Here is a 16,878-nt window from a genome sequence, read left to right on the forward strand (position 1 = left end):
CCAAAGCCCCTCCTCCGGGTTCCCCGGCGTTCCATCTGGGCCCGCGTACCACTCGGGCGGCCCGCCGGCGGGTGCCGGGGCGGCGGCCGCGGAGGCGGCGGCGGCGGCTGCGACCTCGCGCCCCGCCGACACCCGGGCCCGCGCGCCCGCCCTCCATCGGAGACAGACAGCGCGCGCGCTCCCCGGGGGCTGCCCTCCCCCCGCGCGCGTCGGCCTCGGGCTCGCGCCGCCGCCGCCGCGCGCGCGCAGCTCAAGTAAAGGAGGAAAAAAAAGGGGGAAAAAATAGAAAGCGGCGGTGGCTGCAGCAGCGATCCGCCGCCGCACTGGGCCAGGCCGGGCGGCGGACGCGCGAGCCGGCGACCCAGGGGAGAGGCTGCGGCCATCCAGGGCGGGCCGGGTTAAAAAAAAAAGTCGCGGCGGCGGCGGCTACTCAGGGAAGGAGGCCCGAGGGCCGCGTAGAGCGGGCGGGGGGCGGCTGCGCTGCGTCCCGGAGCCTAGAGCCGCCGGGAGCCGGCCGGCGGGCGAGAGGGCGGAGGCGGCTGCAGGAGCAGCAGCGGCGGCGGCGGCGGCGGCGGCGGCGGCATCTCCTCCTCACATGACCCCACTGTTTGTCCCCGTGATCAGCGCGAGCGGCTCCCGTGTCTCCTCCGTCCCCTCCTGCCGCGCGGCGTGAGCGCCGGGCTCGGGGCCCCCCCGGCCGCCCGCCCCCTCCCCTCCCTCCCTCCCCTCCCCTCCCCTCCCCTCCCCCCCGGGCCCGGCGCCCCCCCCGCCCCCACCCCCCCCATGGACATGCTGGACCCGGGTCTGGATCCTGCTGCCTCGGCTACCGCTGCTGCTGCCGCCGCCAGGTAAGGGAGCCCGGCCGGTCCGCGCCCCCGCGCGCCCTGGCCCCGGCCTTTCGGCCTGGCGGCTGGGCCGCCATGATCCCGAGCGGCCGCCGGGCCCAGCTCAAAATGGAGGCCGCGAGGGAGGGAGGACCCGCGCGAATATCCCTGGCCCCCGGACCTGGCGGTGCCGCAGCCCCAGACTGGGGCGGGCGGGATGGGGGCCCTGCACCTGGGCGAAGGGGCGGGGACGCGGGCAACCTTGACCCCCTCTTCTTCCCGTCCTCCCCGCAGTCACGACAAGGGACCCGAGGCAGAGGAGGGCGTCGAGCTGCAGGAAGGTGAGTGGTCGCGGGGCCCACCGGGGCCGCGACCTGCGCCCGGGAGGACACTGGGAGCGCCCTGGCCCGCGCCACCTCTGACCATCCCCCCTACCCTCCTCCGAACGCAGGCGGGGACGGCCCTGGGGCGGAGGAGCAGACGGCGGTGGCCATCGCCAGCGTCCAGCAGGCGGCGTTCGGCGACCACAACATCCAGTACCAATTCCGCACAGAGAATAATGGAGGACAGGTGAGCCTGCGGGCCCGGAGACCGGCGGGCAAGTGGAGGGTTGAGCCCCGTGTAGAGTGGGCGGGCTGGGAGGGGCTCGGACCTGGCCCCTACCCGGGCCCCAGCGCGGGTCTTCCTTCTCTGCCGCCCCCTGCAGGTGACATACCGCGTAGTCCAGGTGACTGATGGTCAGCTGGACGGCCAGGGCGACACAGCAGGCGCCGTCAGCGTCGTGTCTACGGCTGCCTTCGCGGGGGGGCAGCAGGCTGTGACCCAGGTGGGTGTGGATGGGGCCACCCAGCGCCCCGGCCCCGCTGCTGCCTCTGTGCCCCCAGGTCCCGCAGCGCCCTTCCCACTGGTAGGTGCCCAGCAACCCCTGGGGGGATGGAGAAGGGACACTGACTCTGTTCTTGGGGAGCCCCAGGGGGTGGGGCACGTGGGACCAAGATGCTGCCTTCAGGCCCTCAGGTGGAATCTCTGTTCTGCATCGTGAAACGTGGGGCAAGACCTTTGGAACCTCTTTTTTTTTTTTTTTGTGAAAGGGGGATCACGGTAACAGGAAAATCTCTAAGAGTTAAAAGTGGGTCAGTTCACTAAGTGATTGCTGAGTATCTGTCGAGTTCCAGGGCTGTGAGACACAGGGCAGAGTGGCACACACAGAGGGGTTTCTCACTCTCCCTAGAGAATGCAGTAAACATCAAATATGGCAACTAGGGGATGGATTGGGGAACAAAGATGGCTAAGGGTGGCCTCTGTCCTCCTACTCCCTAGGCCGTAATCCAAAATCCCTTCAGCAATGGTGGCAGCCCGGCAGCTGAGGCTGTCAGTGGGGAGGCACGATTTGCCTATTTCCCAGCGTCCAGTGTGGGAGATACCACGGCTGTGTCCGTACAGACCACAGACCAGAGCTTGCAGGCTGGAGGTAAAGGAAGGAAGGGGCAAGGGCGGAAGGCAGGGGAGGCAACAGGCCTAGCAGGGAGGGAAGCTCCCCCAGCCAGTTCCGACTCTGTCCCCAGTTTTAGCACTAACTCCTGCTTTCCCTGCAGGCCAGTTCTATGTCATGATGACGCCCCAGGACGTGCTTCAGACAGGAACGCAGAGGACAATTGCACCCCGGACACACCCCTACTCCCCGTATGTGCAGGAGACCTGGTCCCAGGAGTAGGGGACACTGGGAGGGCCTGGTGTGGGGGCCCAAGGAAGGGAATGTGTTTCTGGAATCGGAGCCAGGCAGTTGAGTACACAGCAGGCAGTTGGTATATTTTTTGGTCGGTTTTTGTTTCTTTGGTTTAAGTAAAGAAAATACCACATATTCTCTCTCTCTCTCTTTTTCTCTTTCTCTCTCTGCATATGGATATGTATTGCAGAGATCATTTTTAAGTCTGACTCCTAATAAACGTTTGGACCAATGGGCTGGAGATAACATGCGCCTATTTTTTCTGTTCTAGGAAAATCGATGGAACCAGGACACCACGGGATGAGAGAAGGAGAGCTCAGCATAATGAAGGTGAGGTCAGGGTGGAGCTGCTGGGCCTCACAGGCACAGCCTGGCCCGGTGCTTGGAGTCACAGATCAGCAGGCATGCGACAAGTGCATGAGAGGTGCTTGTCGAATGCTGGAAAAGCGCAAGTGTGGAGGTTCACTGTCAGGAGCAAGCAGGCAGGAGACGTGAGCCGCAGCGTGTTTATCAGCCTGGCTAGTGACTTTGAATTAATTACTAATATTTTAAATGGCAAGTTCCACATTCATGTATGGATTTCCTGCTCTTCTTGGAAAGTTGGGTTGGTCTGGCTCACCTGGACCTGCCTTCCCACGAAGCAGCTGTTTTGCTCAAGCCCCCCACACCCCTGCCAGCCTAGCTTCCAGAAGTAGCTCTGGTCTGAGAAAGAGCACATCTGAAGATGAAACTGCAAGAAGTCCATGTCTCTGGCTGAGGCCAGAGCATGTCCAGGGCACACTTCCACCCAAATAGCCATCATTCAGCAGATATTTCCTGAAGGTGGATACTAGGCTGGGCAGTACATGCCCCGTGCCAGGTCTGGGGCCTAGTTTGGAGTGTCCAAGAAGCTCAGAGTAGTTCAGGCTGTTTGACTGAACACTGACTGGGGGATCAGGTGACATTTCCCCCAGGGAGGTGGCCTTTGGGAGTTCCTGTCCAGCAGAGGGAAGCACAGGAAGGCAGGGTGGAGTGAGGTTGCTTCGTGGGTGCTGGTTTGGTTAAAGCAGAGGTTCTATGTGGAGTGCTCGGGAGGAGAGAGTTGGGAGGGTCAAGGAAGGCCTTGAACGTCAGGGTGAGGGCCTTAGAGTCCTAAAGGTGTTTGAGGGGTGGGCTTACGCGGCTGTGATCTAAGCTGCTCAGTGAGTTCAGGCATTCATTCAGCACATACGTACTGTGTGCCAGCCCCTGTTCTAGGCCTCAGATACAGCAGCAGATAATGGAACCAGACACCTTGGCTCTCACAGGGTGTTCATTCTGGTGGGAGAGACAGAAACTACAGAAAGCTACAATAAGACGTCAGGGAACATAAGTCATGTGTCACGTGAAGGAAGATAAGCCCGGGTAAGGAGATGGAGGGTTATGGCGGCAGTGTGCTCTGTAGGCCTGTCTAGAAGTGACGCTTGAGCAGGGGCCTGAATGGGAAGAGTCCCAGGCAGCGAGGGACAAGCAAGTGCAAACACCCAGGCCTGGGCTGGAACAGACTTGGTGTGTCTGAAGAAGAGCAGGTTTCAGGAAAGATAAGAGGAAGTTGGTGGAGTCGTGGGTGGCCTGGCCAGGGCCAGATCACGTGGGGCCTTGTCAGAGGCCCTCCCAGGGTCCCCATTCCTAGATCTTTATTCTGCTTCGAGGGGAAGTAAGCAGAGGGATTGTGCGTGGAGGCTGGATGGTGAGGGTGATGGGGCACCAGAGGCTAGGGAAACAAGAGGTGACTGCAGCTGTGGGCCTCAGACAGGGCGGGGCCTGAACGGGGCTCGTGGGGGCCCGAGCTGTGGGGCAGAAGAGCACAAGGCTGCAGAATCAGGATTTCGTGAATCAGGCTTTCATGACGGGGTCAGGTTCATTTAAAGGGAAGGGGTGAGTGTGAGCTTGGTTTGGGGTGTGACGGGTTGCAGGGGTCTCCAGTTGGCTACCTGGGCAGTCCTGGCTCTACTGCGTACTGGTCGTATGACCTTAGGCTGGTTCTTAACCTCTGCGCCTGTTTAGTCCTCTTAATGCGTTAACACGACTGCCCCAGAGGCTCATAGTGAGGGCGCAGCACGTTGAGCCGTGAGCCCCCAGCAGGCTGGTGTGCCACCTGGTAAGACCGCAGCTAACGACTCTCTCGGGAGACCAGCCAGCCACCCTCCACCCTGCTCTCACTCTGCCTGTCACTGGATTGATCCAGCTCCAAAGTCTTGACTCCTCCTCATCCTGTAAAAATCAGTCTCGCTCGTGACCTTGCCCTTACCCTCCAGCTGTGGCCTGCCCACTCTCTCCTAACCTGCAGAGTGTTTGACCCACCCTCTGCCTGGCCTCCCTGTACCCTTGGCAGTCTGGCTCATTTCTCTATCAAAACGGCTCTATTTAAGGTCACTTGTGATGACCTCATTGCCAAATCCACTGGCTTCCTTTCCTGTCTGCGCTCCAAGCATCTGACCCTGCCCGTTCCCCTCCTTTCGGGAATGTTCCTTTCTGCTCTACCTGCTCTGATTCTCCTTTCCAGCCTGCTCCTGAGAGCAGGGCTTCCCAGTCACGGCTGTCCTCACGAGGTGCTGAATGGGTAGGTCGGAGGGGGAGCTCGCGAGTCTGTGTTTCAACAGGTTCCCCAGGTGACTCCTCACAATGGGCGAGGTTTGGAAAGTGCTTTGGCTGTTAGTGTTTCTTGAGGTCCAGCCCCTTCTTCTAGCGGTCTCAGGAGAGTGAAACATCAGGCCCAGGGATGGTCAGTATCCCCGAGACCCTATCCCCGGTTGTCGGTGTTTGTCGTTTCTCCCGGGAGAGCGTCTGCGAGCTTTATCCGGAAAAGTATGTGATTCCAAAAAGGAGAGACTGCCCCCTGATGTCCTCCCAGGGCTTCCCCCCGCCCCCTGCACTGCACAAAGCTGTCTTTCTACTCCATCTCTCTGGAGCTTCTCCGCACCCATATTTTGAAGTGCCCGTTCAAAATCTCCATTTCTGGTTGTCCTTGAAACACCTCACACTCAATTTGTCCAAGACAGAACCTTCTGTCCCTCCTTCCCAAAGCCTCCCTTTTCCAGAGCAGCAAAAGGCACACCTGTCATGATTACCCCAGCCAGGCTTGAGAGCCAGGCCACTTCAACTCTGCCCTCTTCTTCCCTCACATCCACAAGCCCTGAGACGCTGTGCCGAAGTGGACCTCAAGTCAGCTCTGTCTCCTTTTTCCCTCTTTCCCACATTTCTTGGTACCACAGGGGCCCATCTCTGGGCCGCAGATGCTTCAGGGGCCTGAGGGAGTCAGGATACTTGGTGTGGCAGAAAGGGGAGTGGTGATCCCTGTGGAGAACTGGGGTCTGCGTGTCTGTCCTGCCTGAAGGGTGGCCTCATGGTGCCAGCCATCGCTGCTGTGTCAGAATTTGGGCCCACTGCTGCCAGAACCTCTGAGAAGCTAGAAATCCAGGTCTTTATATGAAGTCTGATTTTTGAGTTGCTTTTTCTATTTCATCGGTTTCCACTTGTACTGTTACTAATTTATTTCTTTTGCTTAATTTGGGTTTAATTTGCTGGGGGTTTTGCCCCAGCCTCTTAAGATGATTTTAAACCTTTCTTTTTTCTCAATTTAAGCCTTTGCAATTGCAAATTTCAGTCCAGTGCTGCTTTAGCTATCTCCCATTTGGATAGGTTGTGCTTTCTTGTCATTCAATTAAAAATATTTCTAGTTTTCCTTATGATTTCTTCTTTGACCCATGGGTTATTTGGAAGTGTGTTGTTTAACTTACAAATGTTTATGGATTTTCTGGTTATCTTTTTGTTAACTGATTTTTAAGTGAGTTTTGTTGTGGTCAGAGAACATACTCTATATAATTTCAGTTATTTGAAGTTTGTTGAGACTTACGGCCCCAAATACGGTCTATTTTGGTGAAAGTTTCTGTGTGTGCTTGAAAAGACAGTGTGTCTGCTGCTGTGTGTGGAGTGTTCCGTCGGTGGTAGCTAGGTCAGGTTGGCTGACGGTGTTCAGGTTTTCTATCCTCATTTTTTTATCCACTTGTCCTGTCAATTGCTGAGGAGTGTTGATGTCTTACGTTTGTGGATTTGCCCATTTCTCCCATTAGTCCTGGCAGATTTTGCTTCTAAATTGTGTTTTAAACGTTGTATAGGTGTGACTTAAGCCTTCTGAGGAACGGACATGGCCTTGGTTTTGACTGATCTTCCTCCATTTCAGTTGTGCCGAAGTGGTCTTCCTAAGCCACAGGCCTGACCACATTGCCAAGAAAGGCCCTAGACTCGAGGGCCTAGACCCCTAGGGGAAGAGAAGACAAGGTCCAGACCTGCTAGCAGGGCATTCAGGGCTTCACAACCTGTTTCTACAATCTATTCCTGCCACCCTGCGCCACCCCCTGCACCCTCCAAGGTGTTTCCATATCACCGTTTCTGGGTTTCTTGATGCCTGTCTGCCTGATGTCCTTCCTCTCAGAAACCAGCCCAAATGTTTCCTTTCTAAATCCTCCTCTGAAGATATACCCCACCTCACTCTATGCAGAATGCATCGTTCCACCCTGGCGTTCCCCAGGCACTCGATACAGTCTTCAGTTATAACACACGGTCCTGTGGCGTCAGTGTCTCCTGTTCACGTGCATGTCACGCTGGTGCTGTGAGTGCCAGCAGGACAGAGGTTGAGTCCACCGTGGACTTCAGCCTCGCGGAGTGCCCTGCACACAGTAGGGCAGGTGGTAAGTTTTGAAGAAGCAAATGCGAACTGCTGTCCCCCGCGGCTTGAAGTGAGGAGTGTGTGGGCGATGCAGCTGCAGCGCGGTGCCCAGGCTCAAGAATGCCGGGCTGCCGAGGGTAGAGGAAGGAACCGAGCAGCCACCTGCTCTCGAGCTCCTCAGCTGGACCCCTAGAATAGAGCGCGCTGCTGAGGGACGTGGTGGCCAGTGCTGCCAGGCCTGGGCGGACCCTTAGCTCCGCTGCTGTTTTGGACCACAGAGTCCCCAAAGACCGTAAGACAGGGTCATCCTCGCTGGGAAGGTTCACTCACCGCGGTAGTGATGGGGCCCAGGTCTGCGCCCTCGCTGACCCCGGGGCCAGGGTCAGGCGAAGCTCAATACTGGGCACCATTCTTACCGTGGTAGGGAGAGGTTTCGGCGGAAAGAGAGGAGAGTGAGGGAGGAAGCGAGTCCACGTGGGAGGGTGTTGTCACCAAGGCCAAAGTGGGGGGCACTTGGCAGGACCGGTCAACAGCGAGTGGGCAAGAGCAAGTGCCCGGAGAAGACAGTTGGATGTGCCTGTTAGGGGCCAGGCCCATCCTTTGAGGGAGCAGCCGGGTCGCGGGGTGGGGCTGGCCTCCGCGGAGGAGAGGAGTCAGGGGCATGCTTCTGGCCCACCCCATCTTTCTCACGCTCACCCGACCTCTCCCCCAGTCTCCCAACCCTGAGAAAATGCCCCTTTGCCCTCCTTGCCAGGTCCCACCTACAGTCCCCGCTCCTCTCTAGACACCGCCTGCATTTGTCCGTGGGCTGCCCTGGCAGGGGGATGAGAGTGTGGGTGAGAGTCGCAGGGGCAGCTGGGCTTTCTTGTGTGTCCCCAGCAAGTGCCTAGTACGAAGGGCTGGGATAGCTTTGTTCAGTGAGCCCCAAACCAGGGGTCTCAGGCTGCCGCGCAGGCAGACCCCAGGCCGCCGTCATAGGTCGTGACAGGCCAGATGAGAAGGCAGGGTGAAGACACATACGAGTCCTGCCTGAAGGGGGCAGCTTCCCCGCAACTCAGCAGACAGAATGAGATTGTGGTGTTTTATGAAATAAATCACAAATCTGGACTTTTCAAGTGAAATCTGCCAGTAGTTTGTCAAACCTGGCCTTCAAGAGAGGGTTCGTAGCGTTTCTTTCTGGGTGACCCAGTGCCCTGACGGGCCAGGCCCCTGAGAGCCGCAGTGCCAGCCGGGGAAGCTGAGACTTGCTGCGGGGGCCCTGGAAGAAGACTTCCAGTGGAGGTGAGACGTGGTCAGACCGTGATTTTAAAGATGAAAAGAGAAATGGGATCATGGGGCCCAGAGCTGTGGGGAGACCCGAGCACCGTGGAGAATCAAATGCAGGGGCCGTGGGGACTGGAGAGGGGTGCCCGGGTCCTGTGTAAAGGGCTCTGGCCCATTCTTGCCTGCCAAGAACATGTGCCCACTGTGGCCACAACTCCAGTTTTCAAAAGAGGCCAATTGTTAGGTGAAGTTTCCTAATTTTTAAATGTTGATTCAAATTTTTGAAAACACACTGGGCAGGTAAACAAAGCGAACCCTACAGCCCCCCAGCTGTCGATTCTGCCTTTAGGTACGTGTGGCACTTGAGGGTTCCTCTTGAGGAGCGACGTGGAGTGGGCTGGAGCCAGCTGCCTGGGTTCAGATCGGAGCCCCGCACTTGCTGGCGGTGTGACCTTGGGTGGCCTCGGCTCTCATGGCATCTGCCTTAGGAGGTGAATCGCCCGGCACAGAGGGAGTGCTGTGAACGTAGCCTTGTTCTTGCTGTTCTTGCTGCAGTGGAGCGGAGGCGGAGGGACAAGATCAACAACTGGATCGTCCAGCTTTCAAAAATCATTCCAGATTGTAACGCAGATAATAGCAAGACAGGAGCGGTGAGTGCCCTCCGGCCCTCAGTGCTGGGGCGGGCCCGTCCCCCGACCCCCTTGCGCAGAGTCTGCCTGACCGCCAGAGGCGGGAGTCGTCCGGGGCTGAGCCGGTGGGCGGCGGCCGGCGGGCGGTGCCCGCTGATGCTCATGCCCACCCCCCAGAGTAAAGGAGGGATCCTGTCGAAGGCCTGCGACTACATCCGGGAGCTGCGCCAGACCAACCAGCGCATGCAGGAGACCTTCAAGGAGGCCGAGCGGCTGCAGATGGACAATGAGCTCCTGAGGCAGCAGGTGAGCCGCGGGGCTGGGAGGGGGGCGGGGCGCGCCCGGGAGCCCCGAGCCGCGGGGAGCCAGCCCTGGCTGCCTGTGCCCCATCGTGTCTGGCAGATCGAGGAGCTGAAGAACGAGAACGCCGTGCTCCGCGCCCAGCTGCAGCAGCACAACCTGGAGATGGTGGGCGAGAGCGCGCGGCAGTGACGCCCTCCGCCCCGTGCCCCGTGCGGCGGGGGCCGCCTCCCGGGCCCCTGCCGTCCCTTTCCCCAGCCCTTAGCACAGAGAGGGACAGACGCCCCTCCCCCAGCTGCGTTTTTTTATAGTAGATTTTTAACAAAAAACGGGGAGAAATAATGCATTTCTGTGGATAAGCGCCCACTGCTCTCCTCAACTTGGAAACAATATCCTCCCTGCCCGTCTGTCTGTCTCCCTTCTCCCGGCCCCCACTCAGCCCTGGCACTTCTAGTGGTCTCACCTGGAGGCAAGAGGGAGGAGGACAGAGCCCCTGCCATACCCCACTGCCTCCTTGGACTCTAGAGGTACTGAGACAGGGTGCTTATGGGAAGGAGGGGAGCCTTTGGGGGCCAGCCCTGGGGCCTGGGCCTACGCGGGGAGGCCGTGTCCCGCCCCACCTCTTGTTTCTGGAACCCTGCTCCCCTGTGGGTGTGTGAGTGTGTTCTAATGTTCTTTATGGAAAAAATGGACAAAAAAATAGAGAGGTATTTAACTGCAATAAACTGGCCCCATGTGGCCCCGCCTTGTCTGTCTGTGTATCTGTCCATCTCAGGTGTGGGGAGGGAGTCTGGGGTCTGTGCAGGGCTCCTGAGGGCTGGGCCTCACTCTTGTGTTCGTGGCTGTGTGCTGGTCCCTGCCATCCGGTACCGCCTGGTACCCAGTCTGTTGGTTGTGTGGATGAAGGAATTAAGGAATGAATAGCCTCGTGGAGGCCCCAGGTGTTGCACATGTGGTGTGGGGGACAGGGGGAGCCAGGGTCAAGGACATGTCCCATGTGTTTGGAGGAGAGGCTGGGGTCTTCCGTGTCACCAGTTCCTAAACAGGACTGGCTCCTGGCCCTGCTCTTCTGGGCTGATGCCCTCCCCTCTGTACCAGCCAATGGTGGGGCCTGGCCTTGAGCCCCCCCACCCCCAGGGAGGGCAGATGGCCAGGAAGCCAGGCTTGGCCCGTCAGCCTGTCGCCTTGCACTGCAACTCTGGCGCCTGTGCTGTGACCCCTGCCCCTGGTTGATGATGAAACCTGGCCTGAGCTGAGATGCAGTGATGCCTGGCGGTGCTGGGGGATGCTGCTGTGTCTCCCCGTGCAACTCCCGCCACTCCCAGCATCTAGGCCTGGTCACCTGACTGAGCTCGCCACGCTGCGCCCATCCCAGATGCCCCCAGCTGGTTTCTTCCTTCGAAGAGCCCTGTCTCCTTTCCTGGCCACCCCTCTGTCTGAGAGTGAGGTTGTGTGCAGCCGGAGGAGCCTAACAGAGAGTGAGTGGGGAGACAAATGGCAGGGAACAGCGTTACTTCCCAGGGGCCCCCCATTTTTGTGCTTTTTGAGTGGGCCCTGGCAGCAGTTCGGGGCCAGGAAGAAGAGTTCATTCCTTGACAGCACCATCCCCAGGCTCGTAGGGTTAACTGGATGGCCCTAGAGTGAGTCGGAGAGGGAAAATGGCCAAGAGGCCATCTCTGGAGTCAAGGTTTGCTGTTCCCCTGGGCCGTGTGCGCTCTAAGATGGTTCAGGTCGTGGGTAACAATGAGGTTGCTGCAGTCAGGCAGCCTCGGCTCAGCTCCCCTTCCCATGGTGGGCAGGGAGCCGGCCCTCCGAAGGAAAGCCTGGGTTGTGGTGTTTGCCAACGTCTGTGGTGTAAGTACTCCCACCACAGTGGGTTTCAAGGTGCCAACACGATGCCCCTGACTTTGGAGTTGGGATGGGACGTGCACAGTCTGCTCGCTGAGCCATATGAGCCAGGTCCAGCAGACCCCCCGTGCCCGCCTGTGTTCTGTGGGAGGCAGGAAAGCCTGGTGATGAGGGCACAGGCCCCAGTCAGGCTGCCCAGGCTGAAGTCCCGACTGCCTCTGGCTGACCGAGCTTGGGCAGTGCCCTAATCTTTGCCTTCTCCTCTCCTGAAAAGTGAAGAAAGTAAGTCTCAGGTGGGCATGGTGGGCTCCTCTCTCAGGAGCAGGATCTAGGAAGCCTGGCCCCTGGGGTCAGTGGCTGAGAAGGCAGCTAGCACCCTGAATACAGAGCAGAGCCCAGGATGGGTCAGGTAGGAGCTGCTCAGAGGATAGGTGGCACAGGCTGAGTTAGCCCAAAAGTGAGTCAATATATCTGCCGGCTCATAAGGTGCAGTCAGATGTTAGCTATTACTGTCACCACTGTCTTTTTTTGGCCAAAAGTTCGCAGGAACATTTCCCAGATACCAGGGCCACATCTTAAGTTTCTGACACTTGAAAAACCCTACAGGTGGGACTTCCCTGGCGGTCCAGTGGTTAAGACTTTGCCTTCCAATGCAGGGGGTGCGGGTTCCATCTCTGGTCGGGGAGCTAAGATCCCACAGGCCTCATGGCCAAAAAACCAAAACAAAACAGAAGCAATATTGTAACAAATTCAATAAAGACTTTAGAAGTGGCCCACATCAAAAAAAAAAAAAATCTTAAAAAAAAAAAAAGACCCCATACGTGTTCTGGGGGCTCCTGTCGACACAAACTCCTGCACGTGGCCGTCATGGTGTTCCCTCCCCGGCAAGTGACAGCCATATGGCATGTGAATGAGGAGGCCAGGGAAGGGTGGGGAAGGAGGGCGCCTCACTCGTGCTCATCGACCAGTTCAGCTGCTGGGGCAAAAGGTGGAATGTTTTCTGAAATCAACAAGGTGATGTCATGTCGGGGAAAGTGTTTCCCAGGTGGCTGGCAAGAGGCGTGTGTCTGTGGTCGCGTCTGTCCCACCTCCTGGACACACCTCTGCTGGCTGAGGGTGACACAACCCTGTTCCCCGTCACTGTTCCCGCTTATCTCTCCCGCCTTTTCGGCGCCGCCACCTTCTTGGAAATGAGTTGGGCCAAAGGGGAGGGGGCTTAGCATCCCCGCCCCCCCCCCAGGAGGCCCCATAAAAGCAACTGTAACTGGGCTCCCAGACAGCGGAGCAAGTCCTAGACATAACAGAAGGACAGCCAGACGGACGGCACAATGGCACTGAACACGCAGATCCGGGCCACCTGCCTCCTGCTTCTCCTCCTGGTCAGCCTGACCAGTGCCTTCGTTCTCCCACCTGAGGTGAGAGCCCACAGGGTCTGGGCCCAGGAGGGCAGCCAGAATCGCAATGGAGAGCCAGGCCCCTGGGAGGGGTCAGCGGAGGGCAGCAGGAGACCCCAGCACGGGCCAGAGCTCAGCGCAAGCAAAGGGGGACGGGCAGCTGCTCGAAGTGCAGAGATGGGGTACTGAGTGGCAGGGACTGGGGGCCCTGATCTAATTCCACAGTTATTTATTGAGGGCCTACTCTGTGTTAAGTCCTCTTCTAGACGGTGGTGACCACGCAGTGAACAAGGCAGATGAGAGAAGACTATTCTCGTGGAGCTTGCATCCTGGTCAGGGAAATTAGTCAGTGAGCTTAAAACAAGTAAACACTTGTGTTTAGTAAATGCTATTCGTGAATAACATAAAAGATGGTGGGAGAGTGATGATGAGGGTTGGCTTCTTTAGATGGCATCAAGGGCTGGCTCTTTTGTGAGAAAATGTTATTTGACCTATGACTGGGGGGAAGAGAAGGGGGCAGCCAGCCAAGACCAAGGTGGGGGCAAGCATGGTGTACCCGAGGACTAGAGGGCTTGTTAAGGGAAGGAGATGGTGCTTGGAGATGAGACCGAGGGGTGGCCATGCCAAGTCTTGTGGGCAACTGTGCAAACGCTGATCTTCCTCCAAGCACAGGGGAAGCCCTGCAGGCTTTTAAGCCGAGATCTGACAGATAACACATGGGGAACGGGTTGTAAGGGGCAAGATACAGGCAGGGACTGACATCCAGGCCACGGAGAGTGCTACGGAGGAGTGAGCAGGTGTGGAGAGAGGAGACGGATCTGGGATGTTTGTAGGCAGGAGAACCACCCGTGGGAAGGTGCGGAAAGGCCAGAAAGTAAGGCCACTCCTAGGATTCCAGCTGAACCAGCGGACGCCAACCCCTGGGGAGGAGCTGGTCGGTGGGAGCGAGACTGAGGGCTCTGCCGGGGCCCTGCCATCCTCAATTCCCCTTTTGCTTTCACAGACAAGACAGCTCGCAGACCGCCAGACCCAGGACACAGCTGGAGACGCAGCTGGCTTGACGGTGAGGTCCCCTGGGACTCCCTTCCGAGCCTCCCACTCCTTCCCATGCCTACGCCCCGCTCACTGCCCTTCTTTCCCACAGCCCGTGCTCCAGAGGCTGAGACGAGACACCCACTTCCCCATGTGCATATTCTGCTGCGGCTGCTGTGGTAAAGGAGGGTGTGGGTTATGCTGCAAAACGTAGAGCAACCCCTGCCGCCCTGCCCCCAGTCCCTTATTTGTGCCTGCTACCCTCCAGCTCTCAGTGAACGGTCTTGGAATAAAATGGCCAGTTCTGGTTCTTATTTTCCAAACCAGAGTCCGTTGTCTTTTCTCCCTGCCAAAGACCTCTGCCAGAGGCTCGTTGTGGCCCCTGTCTTGGGAGGGCCAGTGCTCGGTGGGGTGTGCGGGGTTGGTGTGTACTGAGGGTTGCAAGGAAGCTTGTTGAAGGATATTTGGTTTCTGTTCTTCCCCATCTTTCCCCACTTCAAAAGACCTCGAATTTATGTTGCAACAGCAGGGAATGAAAGTTGAAGTTTCCTCCTTGCAATCTTCTTAAAACAGGGGTAAATTCACATGCCTAGCAAGGGTTCTCAGAGTAAGGTCTGGGGACTACTCCAGGGCTCCACAAGGTGGAAACTACTAAGATGTTTCCCGTCTTTCTCACTCTCGTTCCCTCGTGAGTGGACAGCGAGGCCCCATGACGTGTGAAGACGTCACCCTTCTGACGGCTGGTGGATTGTGTGCTTGTGTATCTTGTGCTTTAAAAATTTCTCAGTTTCAGTTTCTAATAGATTAAGCACCTATAGATACAACTCACTAGAACACAAGGTTTTTGAAGTTCTCAATAAGTTTTCAGAGTATAAAGGGGTCCTGAGACCAAAACACTTGAGAACCACTGGCCTTCAGGGACCACTAGGTGAAGCAAATGAGTGAGATGTGATGGATTTGTTTCACAGGAGCATCTTCACTTGTATTCTCTCAATAACGACATACTTTGCATAGGAGACACATAGGACAATGCTGTTCATCTCCATAAGGGGTTGAATTCCCTCCCTTTCTTCTTGAAAACTGTATCCCTCTCAATTTATCTGATTTCCCCACTTTTGATAGAAGAAGAAATGCAAGATGCATTTCACTATCATCTTAGCCCATGAGAACACATCAGCGCTAGCATGATGATAAAGGGCCTCGGCCATTTGGCCTCAATGTTGCATAAAGATAGGGAGTAGGGGGGCTTCCCTGGTGGCGCAGTGGTTGAGAGTCTGCCTGCCAATGCAGGGGACACAGGTTCGAGCCCTGGTCTGGGAGGATCCCACATGCCGCGGAGCAACTAGGCCCGTGAGCCACAATTACTGAGCCTGCGCGTCTGGAGCCTGTGCTCCGCAACAAGAGAGGCCACGATAGTGAGAGGCCCGCGCACCGCGATGAAGAGTGGCCCCCGCTTGCCGCAACTAGAGAAAGCCCTCGCACAGAAACGAAGACCCAACACAGCCATAAATAAATAAATAATTAATTAATTAAATAATTAAAAGAGAAAAGGTGCATGATCATTAAAAAAAAAAAAAAAAAGATAGGGAGTGGGGAGGCCTGGGGCCCCATCTAAAGAGGGCTGCCAGGCATAGCTGCCGTGCCCACAGGCAGGCGACACATGGCTAGAGCGCCTTTTCAAGAGAAGGTGGCAATTCTTATTTTTATGTGAAATTTCCTGATTTTTAAAATATTGACAACTGATGAAAGGAATCTGATTTTTTAAAAATCAACACCCTGGGAGCCAAACCAAACCCAGCTGGGAGCCAGATCAGTCCCATACACTACCAGCTTCTGCCTCGGAAGCCACGAGAGGTTGGTCCTCTGGGAGAGGTTTTCCTGAACAGAGACCGAAGGATGGGGAGAAGAAGACTATTTGGGGAGCTTGGCGTCCTTTTAGCTGCGGGATCTCACGGGCATCCTCCTCTTGCTCTGAAACCCCACTTCCTCATCTGTAAAAGGACAGAAGCCTCTACAGTACTCAGCTCATTGGGCTGTTGAGATGCTCAGAGAGGGAGGAGTGTGAGTGGAGACTGTCAAATGCCTCATCAATGGAAAGGATTCGTATTGACAGAGGAGGTGGAGGCCTCTCAGACCCTCCTGATAAATAAATACCGGGAGGTGGGAAACCCGAAATTGCTAATTGCATTTGATGACACCAGTGCTCTTCTCTCACCTTAGCCGATCCTTCAGGTGGTCCTAGTGATGTGAGGCGGGGGCACCCAAACATTAGCATGCACCCGACTCTCCTGGAGGGCCTGGTAAAATGCAGATTTGGCAGGTCTGGCGTGGGGCCTTAGAACGTGCATTTCTAACAAGCTCCCAGCTGATACTGCTGCTGCTGGCCTGGGGGCCACAGTTTGAAGACTGCTGCTGTTGAAGCTGCCAACTCTGGCTGAGGGCAGAGAGTGCCTCTGGGTTGGACCAAGCACCTGCTACCCCTCAAGAGCACGTGCAACGAGTGGGCCTGTGAAGGCTTGATTCTGCCCTGAGATCAATTTTGCTTGGTCTGCGCAATGTTTTAGATAAAAATTGGGCTAATATCTAAAGATAGAGGTATTTCACATAAAAATCTGAACTCCTGCTGTTACGGGCTGAACTATGTCCCTCTAAAATTTATACGTTGGGAATTCCCTGGTGGTCCAGTGGTTAGGACTAGGTGCTTTCACTGTGGTGGCCTGAGTTCAATTCCTGGTCGGGGAACTAAGGATCCCACAAGCCGCATGGCAAAATAGAATAGAATAGAATAGAATAAATAGAATAGAATAGAATAGAACGATTTATATGTTGAAGTCTTAACCCCCAGTGCGATTGTGTGGCATTTGGTGCTAGGGTCTTTACAGAGATAATCACATTAAAAGGAGGTCATTACGTTGGGTCCTAATACAATAGGACTGGTATGCTTATAAAAAGTGGAAATTTGGACACAGAGACCTGCATGTAGGGAAAACACCATGTGGACATGGAGACTTCTAGCCTCCAGCACTGTGAGACAATAAACTCTGTTTCTTCAGTCACCCAGTTTGTAAGACTTTGTCACAGTAGTCCTAGCAAACTAACACACCTGCCTTTTCTGGAAGGATCCGATGATCAGGTAGCACTGGTAGCTGGATCTGAGTAGCACCTCTCCTTTCTG

At 56.5% G+C, this 16,878-nt stretch overlaps 2 protein-coding genes across 2 annotated transcripts; both read left to right on the forward strand.

Annotated features, from left to right (window-relative positions):
* Window positions 1-243: 243 nt before the first annotated feature.
* On the forward strand, window positions 244-10,180 carry USF2 (upstream transcription factor 2, c-fos interacting). The gene is made up of 10 exons (XM_061174158.1): window positions 244-848; window positions 1,119-1,165; window positions 1,276-1,394; window positions 1,531-1,731; window positions 2,145-2,295; window positions 2,420-2,507; window positions 2,822-2,880; window positions 9,056-9,150; window positions 9,307-9,435; window positions 9,532-10,180. The coding sequence occupies exons 1-10, from the start codon at window positions 784-786 to the stop codon at window positions 9,619-9,621; spliced, it is 1,044 nt and encodes a 347-aa protein (XP_061030141.1). The 5' UTR covers window positions 244-783; the 3' UTR covers window positions 9,622-10,180.
* Window positions 10,181-12,568: 2,388 nt separating this feature from the next.
* HAMP (hepcidin antimicrobial peptide) lies at window positions 12,569-13,982 on the forward strand. Its single transcript, XM_061174209.1, has 3 exons — window positions 12,569-12,692; window positions 13,675-13,734; window positions 13,816-13,982. Exons 1-3 carry the CDS (start codon window positions 12,606-12,608, stop codon window positions 13,915-13,917), a joined length of 249 nt encoding a protein of 82 aa, XP_061030192.1. The 5' UTR covers window positions 12,569-12,605; the 3' UTR covers window positions 13,918-13,982.
* The last annotated feature ends 2,896 nt before the right edge of the window (window positions 13,983-16,878 follow it).

Source organism: Eubalaena glacialis, chromosome 18 (assembly GCF_028564815.1).
Source record: "Eubalaena glacialis isolate mEubGla1 chromosome 18, mEubGla1.1.hap2.+ XY, whole genome shotgun sequence".
Classification (NCBI taxonomy): Eukaryota; Metazoa; Chordata; class Mammalia; order Artiodactyla; family Balaenidae; genus Eubalaena; species Eubalaena glacialis.